This window comes from Balaenoptera musculus, chromosome 2, assembly GCF_009873245.2.
Source record: "Balaenoptera musculus isolate JJ_BM4_2016_0621 chromosome 2, mBalMus1.pri.v3, whole genome shotgun sequence".
Taxonomy (NCBI): domain Eukaryota; kingdom Metazoa; phylum Chordata; class Mammalia; order Artiodactyla; family Balaenopteridae; genus Balaenoptera; species Balaenoptera musculus.
The window spans coordinates 153,524,967-153,537,122 of NC_045786.1; the positions used below are offsets into that span (position 1 = coordinate 153,524,967).

A 12,156-nucleotide genomic window follows, 5' to 3' on the forward strand; every position below is an offset into this window, starting at 1 on the left:
AGGGAGGGAGAGCAGAACAGGATAGAGAGAAGGAGGGAGAGTGAAAGTAACTGTATGTGTGTGTTTGTGTGTGTGTGTGTGTGTGTGTGTGTGTGCGCATGTATGTGTACAGGAATGATAGAACTTGGAAGTCGCCCCCCAGTTTTTTAAACAAAAATGAACTCTAGGACAGGGATGGTGGTTGTTTTTTAATGGGTAGACCTTAAAGAGAACCAGGAATAGGTGCTGTGTAAATAAGAGACCAGCAGGGTGGTATTCATTTGTTTACTTAGTCAACAGAAATTTAATGAGTACCTACTATGGAAAAGCATTATGCTACCTAGTGGATATTTACAAAAGTGAATGATTTGTTTCATAAATATGATAGGAAATTACAATTTTTTATTTTAAAATAAATTTTTATTTTAAAACCTAAACCCCTTAGCTAAGTGGAGTCAAGGATTAAACAAATATTTATTCAGCTTTACTGATTATTTTCCCTTTGAAATATTATTTGTTAAGCTTCACGACACTATGCTCTCTAGAATTTATTTTCCTTAGGTCTTAGGCTCCTTTGCAGGATTTTCATCCTTCGCCTGTTATTTAAGTGCTGGTGTTCCACAGGGTTAAGTTTCCATTTCTTTATTCTACATACTTCCCTGGGAGTTCTCATTGCTCCTATGACTTTTATTTATTTTTTAAAGATTTATTTATTATTTATTTTTGGCTGTGCCGGGTCTTAGTTGCGGCACTCGGGATCTTCGTTGAGGCATGCGGGCTCTTTGTCGTGGTGCACGGGCTTCTCTCTAGTTGTGGCGTGCAGGCTCCAGGGCGTGTGGGCTCTGTAGTTTGCGGCACGTAGGCTCTCTCGTTGAGGCACGTGAGCTCAGTTGTTGCGACACGTGGGCTTAGTTGCCCCGTGGCATGTGGGATCTATAGTTCCCTGATCAGGGATCGAACCCCTGTCCCCTGCATCGTAAGGTGGACTCTTTGCCACTGGACCACCAGGGAAGTCCCACTCCTATGACTTTTAGTATCATCTCTATATGATACAGAGACCAGATCTGATAACACCAAATTCTGCATGTCCAGTTCAATATAGGACATTGCCACCTGGATGTTTCAAGGCACCCAAACTCAGAATACCATAAAATTGAACTAATCAACTTCCCCTTATCTCATGGCCTAGCACAGCCATCCATGAAGCTGCCCAATCAAGAAACCTAAGAGTCATTCTTAACTCCTTTCTTTATACTTCCTAATGATCTAAAAGTTCCCTAAATTTTTATATCCTAAATTATACTAAGAAATCACCCGTTCCTCTTCACACACTCTGCTACCACCCAATCCAAGTCACTGTCATCTCTTGCCAACATTCTCATGAACACTTGCTTAATTGGTCTCCCTGGTTTCAATCTTGCCTGCCCCCAATGGTTTTAGACTTTATAGCCAGTTACTTGTTAAAAATGAAAATTTGATCACATTGTTCTCTTGTTTCAAACCCTTTACTGGCTTCCCATATACTAAAGGTAAAATTCCAACTCCTTTATGAGATCCTTTAGACCTCTGTTTACCTTACAAACTCTTGTCTTGCCTCTCCTCTCTCAGACACTATACTCCACCACACTGAAATTCTTTCAGTTCCTTAAACATGAAATTGATGCTTTTTCCTCAGGCATTCCCATATCTTTCGCACTGCCTAAAACTTACCTTTACTCCAAACCCACCAATGCTAACTCCTGATTATCATTTAAATATTGGCTTCCTCTGGGAAGCCCACTTGGATTGCCACTCCACCCCTGCTCATCCTACCCACCTTCAACCCCCTATACTTGCACCCAACCTACCCGTATCTCTACCAAAGATCGGTGCTGTTATATGTTCCCACAATGATGTATACATCCTCTCTAATATCATTTTTCAATATTTTATTATAAACATCTATTTAAAATTCTTTTTCATTAATTCTGGTATAAAGGGCAGCAAACTATCTAGCATAAGCAACTTGCCCAGTACAGTGCCTTGCACAGAACTGGTACTCAATAAATATTTGTTCAATGAGTAAATGGAGCACCTTTTATTTACAGGGAACTGGGAAGTGTTTAGAGATAAATAAACACCCCCTACCCTTAAGGAGGATAACATTAAATGTAGAATGGCTGTTATACATAATTATATGATGATAATGAGTGAATAAAATTGACTTCAATTTGGATACATGGGGATTTGCTAACACTGTAAATTGGAATGAAATATTTAGCTCTCCCTTCTGGGATAATCTAATCCACACTAAACACTTCTGGAAGACAGTTTTATGATTTTATATTACAGATGAGAAAATAGGCACAGCAAAGTTACTCAAGGTTACCTAGTGAATCATAAGCAGAGCCAAGACTTAAAACTCAAAGTGGTCAATATCCAGTACTTAGTGCTATAATTATTAAAAAACTATTTTTTCTTTTTCTCCCCAAAGTTCTATTTTGTGATTGAAAGACTTCTACCTATATACTTTAATAATCTTCTCAAAAATATCACCTGTAATATTTATATTTGAATATGGAAACTCAGGAATGGAGGTACTTTTCGATGGATTTTCCTCTAGTCTTTAAAATACAAGGCTTTGTGTGATGTGTCCCTGCACGTTTGTACACTCTGAGAGGTATTAAGTTCCTTCTTTGTTCTTAACGGTGTTAGTATTAGGCACTAATTGCCACTACAAAGTGCCAACATTGAACTCTTCTGCTGCTGGACATCATATTGGATAGTCTATATGTTTAAACGTCCATAGTTAGTTGGCTGGTGCATTCTAGTGCACTCAATGGACATTTTGGTAGAAAATGCTGCCAGTACTTAATAAATATTCGAGAAACAACATAGGCTATTAAATTTAACAGGATTTCTGGTTCCAACATTCATACTGTGAGAGAAATACACTAAAAAAAAGTTTATGATGCCATTTCAAAAGGCCAGATATGTATTAAGTACTCAATAAATATGCTTATTCTTATTGTGGTATTCTGGGGCCAATGGTAAACATAATGCATAACCAAAATGCATCAAAAAGCCTTTATCATCATCTCACTATATACAATTAGTATACGTACATACCTTTGCTCTTTATAACAATAAGCATTGCTGACATTAATTTCTCAGAGATAGACAGGGCAAGTATACACTTGAGATTTTTTTCCTAACCCCAGACTGAACTTTCTTTTTATACCTGAATACAGCACAAGATGTTAAAAGAATTTAACCTGTACAAATGGTGGCTATCACTTGCTACTTTTATTAGGTATGTAGAACTACACTCCTCTTAATCATTTTTCAGATCAATTATACAATTTTCTCTCACCAGATACAACATCAAGTAGAAGAATCCCCAATTAAAGAACATTTCTCTTGCTCTTTGAGCTCTGCTTAACCCATCCTTCGTTCATCAGAAGCAAACATCTCTACCTCTAAAGCACTCAAGCCAGCTCATTATATCACTCTCCAGTCTTGCCTTGCAGCTCCAGGCCCAGGAAGAACTTTAAATGTCCAAAGTATTTACTGTTCTTAATCCCCAATGTGACGTTAAGTGAATTGGTTCTGTCATGTGAGTATAACTGATTTTGTTTCCCCTAATAAAGATAGACACTTGAGTTACCCATTTGTAAGCTAGCCCAATGTAAAAGGAAGAGAGAACTTCTGTCAGATGTCAAGTTAACATCAATTGCTCATACCATGGAAATGTCAATTAAAACTCTAGTGCAATCTTTCAAACACAATTTTCCAGTCCAAGAAATGTGTATACATCCATAGTGAACGGAGAGGCATACAAGGATAAGCTCAATATATGTGTTAATATTGTTGGCTGGTCATTAGTAGATGATATTCATGGAGTCAGAATACTTTTGATCTTCACTTGAAAATGTAGATTCCATGAATTCATCCTCATTCATTAGCCCTGCTTTTGGGGAAAGGACTTTGTAAAGATGTTGCTTCCATTTCCTAATGATGCAGTTCCCACTAAGCTACACCAAGGAATAAAGGTTCCTTTCAAGAGTAGCATAGAGACTGAGTTGGCTTCCTGCTTTCAGAGATTATAAATCTTCTCAAACACTTCCAAAATGAAGCAAATTCCAACTTGGGTTTCAAAGATTTTTTTATTTATTTATTTTTTTACTCCATTTGCCATAGTGGTCTGAATGTGACAATAATGAAGGCTAACAGAGTAAAAACAAATGTTTAAACCAAAGATACCTGCCCTATTGGAGAATTTACTTTACCTGCAGAGATTCCATTTCTTCATCTTTTCTGTGAGTCTCCTCCAGCAGATCTATAATAAGAAAGTAAAATATCCATCAAAATACAATGTCAAAATGCACTGCCTCTTACTTTCAAACTCGATTCAGTCAGTAGCTTGTATAAACCATTGTCTGGAAAGAGAATTTGATGTTTAAGTGTGAGAAGCAACATGAAAGAAATGCCCTCTGATCCCAACTGGTGAGATGCGGTAGAGATCTGGATTCTGCCAAACTAAGCTAGCTATGAAGCCCTGGGTGGTCCTAGGTCTGGTGGCGATACCAGAAAATGAGACCAACTCAATTACAAATCCAAAATCATACCAATGTTTTAGAAATCTGGTCTAATGCTTATGTAACTCAAAAGCAACACAAAATTTTCTTTAAAAACAACAACAACAACAACAAAAAAGCTTTTTTCTTTTGAAAGAAAAAAATAGAAACAAACCATTTGCTCTTAAAATAAGCTCCCAAGCCAAGTTCCACCTCCAGAGGTAATTTTTATAACCAAATTAAAACACCCTGGAATAATGGGTGTTATTAATGGAAGTAGAACACCACCTTAACTGTAAACTCATATTAATTATCATTTCACACTGAGAGGGTGGGAAGCATTGAAGCTACATCTGACCAACCGTCTGGCACCATCTCAGAGAAATTAGTGGCTGGAAGAGAGTTCTGTCTAAATGCATGCGTATAACCATGGTGTCTCAGTGCCCTAGACTAATTTATGAACTTGCTATAAAGGAAAATGAATTTGGCAAGCAGAATTTTCGGCCTGAAGCTATACCACCTTGTGCTATGATCTTATTAGATCTCACAAACCTAAAGAGGGCTGGGCTGAGTTAGAACTTGGATGAAAACTGGCAAGAAATACCTACAGCAGCACACATTAACATTAGCATTTGCCTTACTCTGTGATTGATATAGCTTACCAAGAGGCTGTGCCGCATAAAAGGAAAATATAACGCACAGAAATTCAATATGTACCCCAGAAAGGCAAATGCCAATGTTTTTAGCAAGTGTTACTAGATGGAGCGGGAAGCAGTAATATAGTGGGTAACCAAGTCACGCTGGTATATGTCATAACTGGGCAGGCAATATCCTGAAACTTCAGGAGACCTGGTAGATGATATAATTGATGGTGATGGCCCTTTGAGATTGCACAGCTAAGAGAAATACAGAGGAGTGGCAAGCAATCCCCTCAAGACACAGTGTACTGGGGTTAAGGATGAAAGTTAGTTTTTGCTCTGTGTCTGTAGACGGCTGATGTTGGCTCCCAAAACACCCATAATCAGAGTTACATCAAGAAAGTTACAGGAGCATGCCAATGTATTAGGGTGTATTTTTAAAGGGTTTTTTGTTGGCACATCAGGATTTTTAGCTATATGGTACAGAAACCAACTTGGGGTGTGGTAAATTAAGTGCCCTCAATCATTCCTCTTTCTGCATCCTTACTCAATTGCACTGCGATGTTGTAGCTACTTCCATCAAGAGGTCACACGTATCTTGCATCTAGGCTTGCCTCCTGACTTGATTTGGTAAATAGAATACAGCAGAAGCAATTCTGTGCCAATCTGCATTAAGGGTTCCAAAAGGCCTCATGCATTTTCACTTTTCCACTTGGAACTCTTTCACTACCATTTCAACAAGCCCAGGCCAGCCTGCCAGATGACAAGAGACATATGGTCCAGTATTCTTTCCACCCCTGAAACCCTGCAGATTGCCCCAACTGGTAGCCTGCAAATGCCCAGAAGCATGGATGACTCAGATGGGAGCCCAACTGAGACCAGTCAAACTGCCCAGCTGAGCCCAGTACCGACTTCAACTCAGAGAATCATGACCTATGGAATAAATGGAATTGGGGGATGCTTTGGTACGCACCACTTGCTAACTGATAGCAACCAGCTGCTAACTGAATAGCAAGCATTCAGAATTTATTAGAAGGATGTAAGAGTAACTTATCGATACAATACATCTAGTAATAATAGATAACAGAAAAGTGGATCCAGACTCTGGAGAGAGTAACAACTGGTCTGGGGGTGTAGGGATGTAGGTAGCATGAACTAATGGGCATTTTATACTGGGTAACACTAATCTGTGCATTACTCCACTCAAAATGAAATTCCATAAGGAGAAGAGCTAATGAGACTACCTTAGATCTTTTGCCTACTGCTTGGCCAGGGGAAAGTATGAAGCACTTTCACTGATAATCCCAAAAGGATTGGATGAAGAACAGAAAGGACCGTTTCCAAACATCAGGGTACTATTAACAAAAGGAGGAAGTATGGATATCAGACAGGCCAAAACAACAGCCAGTTTTAGTAATTCTATCTTCAGTACAACTCTTTTCAATATTTGTGAGACATAGATTGCTTCAATATCTTGGCTATTGTAAATAATGCTTCAGTAAACATGGGGGTGCATATATCTTTTTGAATTTAGTGTTTTCATTTTCTTCAGATAAATACCCAGAAGGGGAATTGCTGGATCATGTGGTAGTTCTAGTTCTAATTTTTTGAGGAACCTCCAAACTATTTTCCATAATGGCTGCACCAACTTGCATTCCCACCAACAGTGCACAAGTGTTCCCTTTTCTCCACATCCTCGCCAACATTTGTTTTTGTTGTCTTCTTGATAACATCCATTCTAACAAGTGTGAGGTGATATCTCATTATGGTTTTGATTTGCATTTCCCTGATGATTAGTGATGTTGAGCATCTTTTATGTGTACGTTGGCCATCTGTATGTCTCCCTTGGAAAAATGTCTATTCAGCTCCACTGCCCATTTTTTAAATCAGACTGTTTGTTTTTTTGAAACTGAGTTGTGTGAGTTCTTTATATAATTTGGATATTAACTCCTTATCGGACATATCATTTGCAAATGTCTTCTCCCACACAGTGGGTTGCCTTTTTGTTTTGTTGATGGTTTCCTTTGCTGTGCAAAAGCTTCTCAGTTGGATGTAGTCCCAGTTTGTTTATTTTTGCTTTTGTTGCCCTTGCCTGAGGAGACAGATCCAAAAGATATCGCTAAGACTGATGTCAAAGAGCTTACTGCCTATGTTTTCTTCTAGGAGTCTTATGGTTTCAGGTCTTATAAAGTCTTTAATCCATTTTGAGTTTATTTTTGTATATGGTGTAAGAAAGTGTCCATGAATGGATAAAGAAGATGTGGCACATATATACAATGAAATATTACTCAGCCATAAAGAATGAAATCTTGCCATTTGTAACAACACAGATGGACCTAGAGGGTATTATGTTAAGTGAAATAAGTCAGAGAGAGGACTGTATTATTTCACTTATATGTGGAATCTAAGAAACAAAACAAAACAAAAACAAAAACACACCAAAAAAAACCAAAACAAAACAGAAACAGACTCATCAATACAGAGAACAACTGGTGGTCCCTGGGGGTAGGGGGATGGGGTTGGGTGAAATAGGTGAAGGGGATTAGGAGGCACAAAATTCCAGTTATAAAACATGCAAGTCGGGGCTTCCCTGGTGGTGCAGTGGTTGAGAATCTGCCTGCCAATGCAGGGGACACGGGTTCGAGCCCTGGTCTGGGAAGATCCCACATGCCACGGAGCAACTAGGCCCGTGAGCCACAACTACTGAGCCTGCGCGTCTGGAGGCTGTGCTCCGCAACAAGAGAGGCCGCGACAGTGAGAGGCCCGCACACCACGATGAAGAGTGGTCCCCGCTCACCGCAACTAGAGAAAGCCCTCGCACAGAAACGAAGACCCAACACAGCCAAAAAAATAAATAAATAAATAAAACATGCAAGTCACAGGGATGTAATATACAGTATAGGGAATACTGTCAATAAAATTACAATAGCTTTGCATGATGACAGATGTTTACTAGACTTACAGTGGTGATCAATTTGTAACGTATATAAATGTCAAATCACTAAGCTGTACACCTGAAAATAATACAATATTCTATGTCAGTTAAACTCCAATTTAAAAAATTTAAATTAAAAAGTAAGTACTTGTGAGATACAAGATCACTACTGCGTCTCTATGTGGACATGGCCATTTTGCTCCACTATGGATATCAGGAGGTTCTCAGAGCTGAGCCCCTTGTAATGAATTACATTGCTTAATGATACAGTGGAGCTGGGATGGTGGATAGTGGGGTCTATCAACCATTAAAGAAAACTGATCTTGTTCCTCCAGAGTCAACTTGGTATGGCAAACACCAAACCCCTTAGCTAAAACTTAACTGGATAAATAATGGGTATTGGATCTCTTATATAGCCAAACTCAACTCACACATTTGATAAAATATATATTGTAAAGGAGTTCAGTCTACCCTCAGAGCTTCACAGAATTACTGCAATTTAAAAATCATGTTCTCAGTTTTCTTCAAATACATAAAGGTCATGCTGCTCTTCCAAAAAGCTGATACCAATAGCGATGCTTGATTTTGAATGGCTGAAGAAAAACGGCCAAGGAATTCCTATAATTGATATTTAAAATACAAAACTCCCCTTCTGTTCACCCCCACTGACTCTCACCCCAGCTTATATCAAGAGTATAAGTAGACACCTGTTTTTGTTTTTGTCTCCATGTCACATCCCTCCCCTTTGACAACTTCATGTTCTTCTTTTCCATGTGATTCCTGTGACTTTCAGTCAAGGGGTTAACTTCTTTGGCCACAAAAGTAGGTCATGACCCAGACTGGCCAGTTAGAGCAGCCTACCTCCCTGCGCATTTAAGCTAAGCAATGCCAGCAGTGATATGGATACCAGGAAAGAATATCTCCTTCTGAAGCTGCAAGCTTATATGAGCCTGGAGCTTTCAAGGCTCTATTTTCTACTATGTCAAAGGAACTTGTACAACAATAAAGCTGGTAAAGAAGAAAGCAGAGCCAAGAAACAGAGAGCTGGTTGAGGACAGATCCACCCTTATCTGAAGTCCACGTAACTCCTGAACTTCTAACACTATTTTTTTTCTTTAGTAGCGGTAGTTGGATTGCTTTCATTTCTAAAAGTCTCTGGGGATGTGGCTGTATTGAACCTTCTTATCTCTATGCAGAAACTTGGAGAACTTAGAGTTAGCAAGAACTTTCTATTCCACAGTGAAACATTTCATTCTGCAATAAATAGATGAAGACATGAAGCTCAAAGAAGGCAAATGGTTTGCCTGCAATTACCTAGTTAGTGCTAGAGACACAACTAGAGCCTTGCTCTCCTGTTTTCCTACCCCATCTATCATATCATGCTCTCTTTGGTACCACTCAGCACTTATTGTACCCTTCTTCATATGGTTATTTTTTAAATGCACACATTTGTATTCCTCTCACTTACCTTAGGAGTTCACTGATGTCAACAACCAGGGCTTTGATGTCTTTATACCCATAGCCTCCCTAACCACTGCTTATCTACCTTTGCTACTTAACTTAGATCCCCCAAATACCTTTCTCTGCCTACATCACTTCTCTATGCAATTGCTCACTTGTTAAGTGCATTGTTCAATGACATGCATTTGGGATGATAAACAAGGTTATCAACCTGTGCTGATGAAATATGGCTACTGGGCATCACTGAGGAGTGACTACTCTACTGCAAACAGACACAGGATGACAGAACCTGTCCACAGGGAGACCTCTGGACAGTTGACGTTACATAATGCTGTGACACCTGAGTGTGATGAGTGCACCTGGATATAATGAGCAAACTTGCTGTTTGTTCTTCCAGCATCAGAACAAACGATTGGCATGGAAAAAGCTGAAGGGCTGCTCCGCTCCCTTGCTCACCACTGGCATGTTCATGTTTTGCTTTATTATTCTCTGGTTTGCTGTTCTATACAAACAGAATTCAACTGCCATGCAAATTGCTGTGGCTAAATGTGCTTCCATCAACATTAGTAAATGAAAGATATTTTTGGTGAAAAGGGCAGCCATTCTGTGTATTTTCCTTGGACAGGCTCTAGCCAGTTTAAAAGAGCTGATACTAACTCATTATGACATATGGTTATTAGAGGAGGGAAAAAGTCCCACTTAAAAAAGCAGGACATCATGGATGAGAACTGGAGAATCCTGTTGTTTTGTTTTGTTTTGTTCCACGTTGCATTTCTCTGGCACATGCAGGGTAATATATCATGATCATGTTTTTGGCTAAGACTGTCTCTACCACTTCCTTCGCAACTAGTGGTCTGGCTATTTAAGGAGGTTTGACACTTTTTATGTTGATTCTGGTTCCTAGTAGCCAAGGAAACAGATAGGTTGTTTGTTTATTTGCTTTTAAAAGGAGAATCACGTTCAGGTGGGCATAACCAATACAGTCATCTAGCAACTTGACCCTTCACAGAAAGGTTGGCGATCAAGCTTAGAAAGGAGTAATGTTTTTTTTCTTCTCTAACTTTTACTATAAAATATCTCATCCTTATTATAACTCAGCCCAGCTGGTAATGAAGAGAAAGTTATAGAAACAAGGGTTTCAGACTCAGCAACATTTATAACAACAGCACCGGACACAGTAGCACTGGCAGAAGAATATGGTGAATTAGTGACTGAGGTTTAGGGAAAAGCATTTAGTCTCTGGCTCCTGTATCTCACTTAGTAATTCAGTGCTCCTTTTCAATGCTACTCTATGTGTCCTGACATTTAGTGAAAACAAGAGATAATGTAAATTCTCAAAAGAATGCAATACTTTTTAAAAAGTAAATTTGTGCCATTCCTCTTTGTGGGTGGCAGTCGCGATATAATGAAATTAACCAAATTAAAGAGCGCACTACAATCCTTAAAAGGTCATGAACAATGGACCCAGTCTCCCACAGTTACATACTAGATACTCCAGATTCCATCTACATGCTGAAGAAAATGGTTGATTTCTCTTTTCCTTTCCTGGCTCTCTAGTTATTTAGGATTACTGACATTTTAGGGACAGAAGGGACCGCTGAAATAATCTAATGCCAAGGTTTTCAGTTTTTTTAAAAAAAGAAGTAGAATTCTGCCTTACGTATGAAATCACACACACTTTCAAGTGTATATTATGAATAAACAATTAAGAAAGCTGCTTTGGTGGAAGCAGAAGTGAAGGGCCTGGAGGCCAGACCACTGGACTTCCCTCCTATCCTGGGGTAAACCCCTGTGGTGCCGTGGTGGGGCAATAAAGCTCCACACTGTGCTGATTGAAAACCACTGATCTAATCCCACCTTCTCACATCTTGTAGATGAGGACTGAGTTCTGAGAGATTAGCGACATCACATAAATAGTAGATAGAAGTATGTGAACCTGAGCCTAGGGCTTCTGAACTGGACCAGGGTCCGATACTTTGTTTCATAAAACAGTGACTATCTGCCTTTGCCTTTCAAGATTTCTACTGAAACGACATAGTATTTCAAGCCTTACCGTGAATGCCTATACATTTTCCAATGCCTCCCCAAACTAAAAGTAAACTTTGCTAAAGCACTTGTGTAACATCAGCAATCTATGAGAAGACCTACAGTTAACAGCTGTGCGCAATAAAATTCCTCAACTCTGGGAGGTAACATCAAAAGATTTGGCTTTGATGGAAAGCAAATACCTAGACACTTGAAAAAGCAGTTGTTTTTGGCAAGATGTGCTCAACATACAACATACAGAATATCTCACAACATAAAACAACAACAAAAAAATCTGTTTAAATGAATGGGTGGCAGTTGAATAGTTTCTCAGCTTAATATAACATTTGCCAGTAAATGTTTTTCCTATTTTATTGTACTAGTAAACGTAAATAGGATAAATGAATAACAATATGACTCTATAGCAGACGAAATACCTCAAAAAACAATAAAATGTGTTGGTTTAAAATTAACATAAGTAAAACACTTAAAATAGTGTCTGGTACTTAGTAAGAGTTTATATATATATATATATATATATATGGTTTTTAAAAAATTTACC

The 12,156-nt window shown here is 38.8% G+C and overlaps 1 protein-coding gene across 2 annotated transcripts in view; it reads right to left on the reverse strand.

Moving 5' to 3' along the window:
- Window positions 1-12,156, reverse strand: part of CEP128 (centrosomal protein 128) — a 435,146-nt gene that overhangs the window by 71,232 nt on the left and 351,758 nt on the right. For both annotated transcript variants that reach the window (XM_036844970.1, XM_036844969.1), the window contains one exon: window positions 4,248-4,297. In XM_036844970.1, the coding sequence (XP_036700865.1) occupies window positions 4,248-4,297 (50 nt within the window). The remainder of the gene's footprint in view (window positions 1-4,247; window positions 4,298-12,156) is intronic.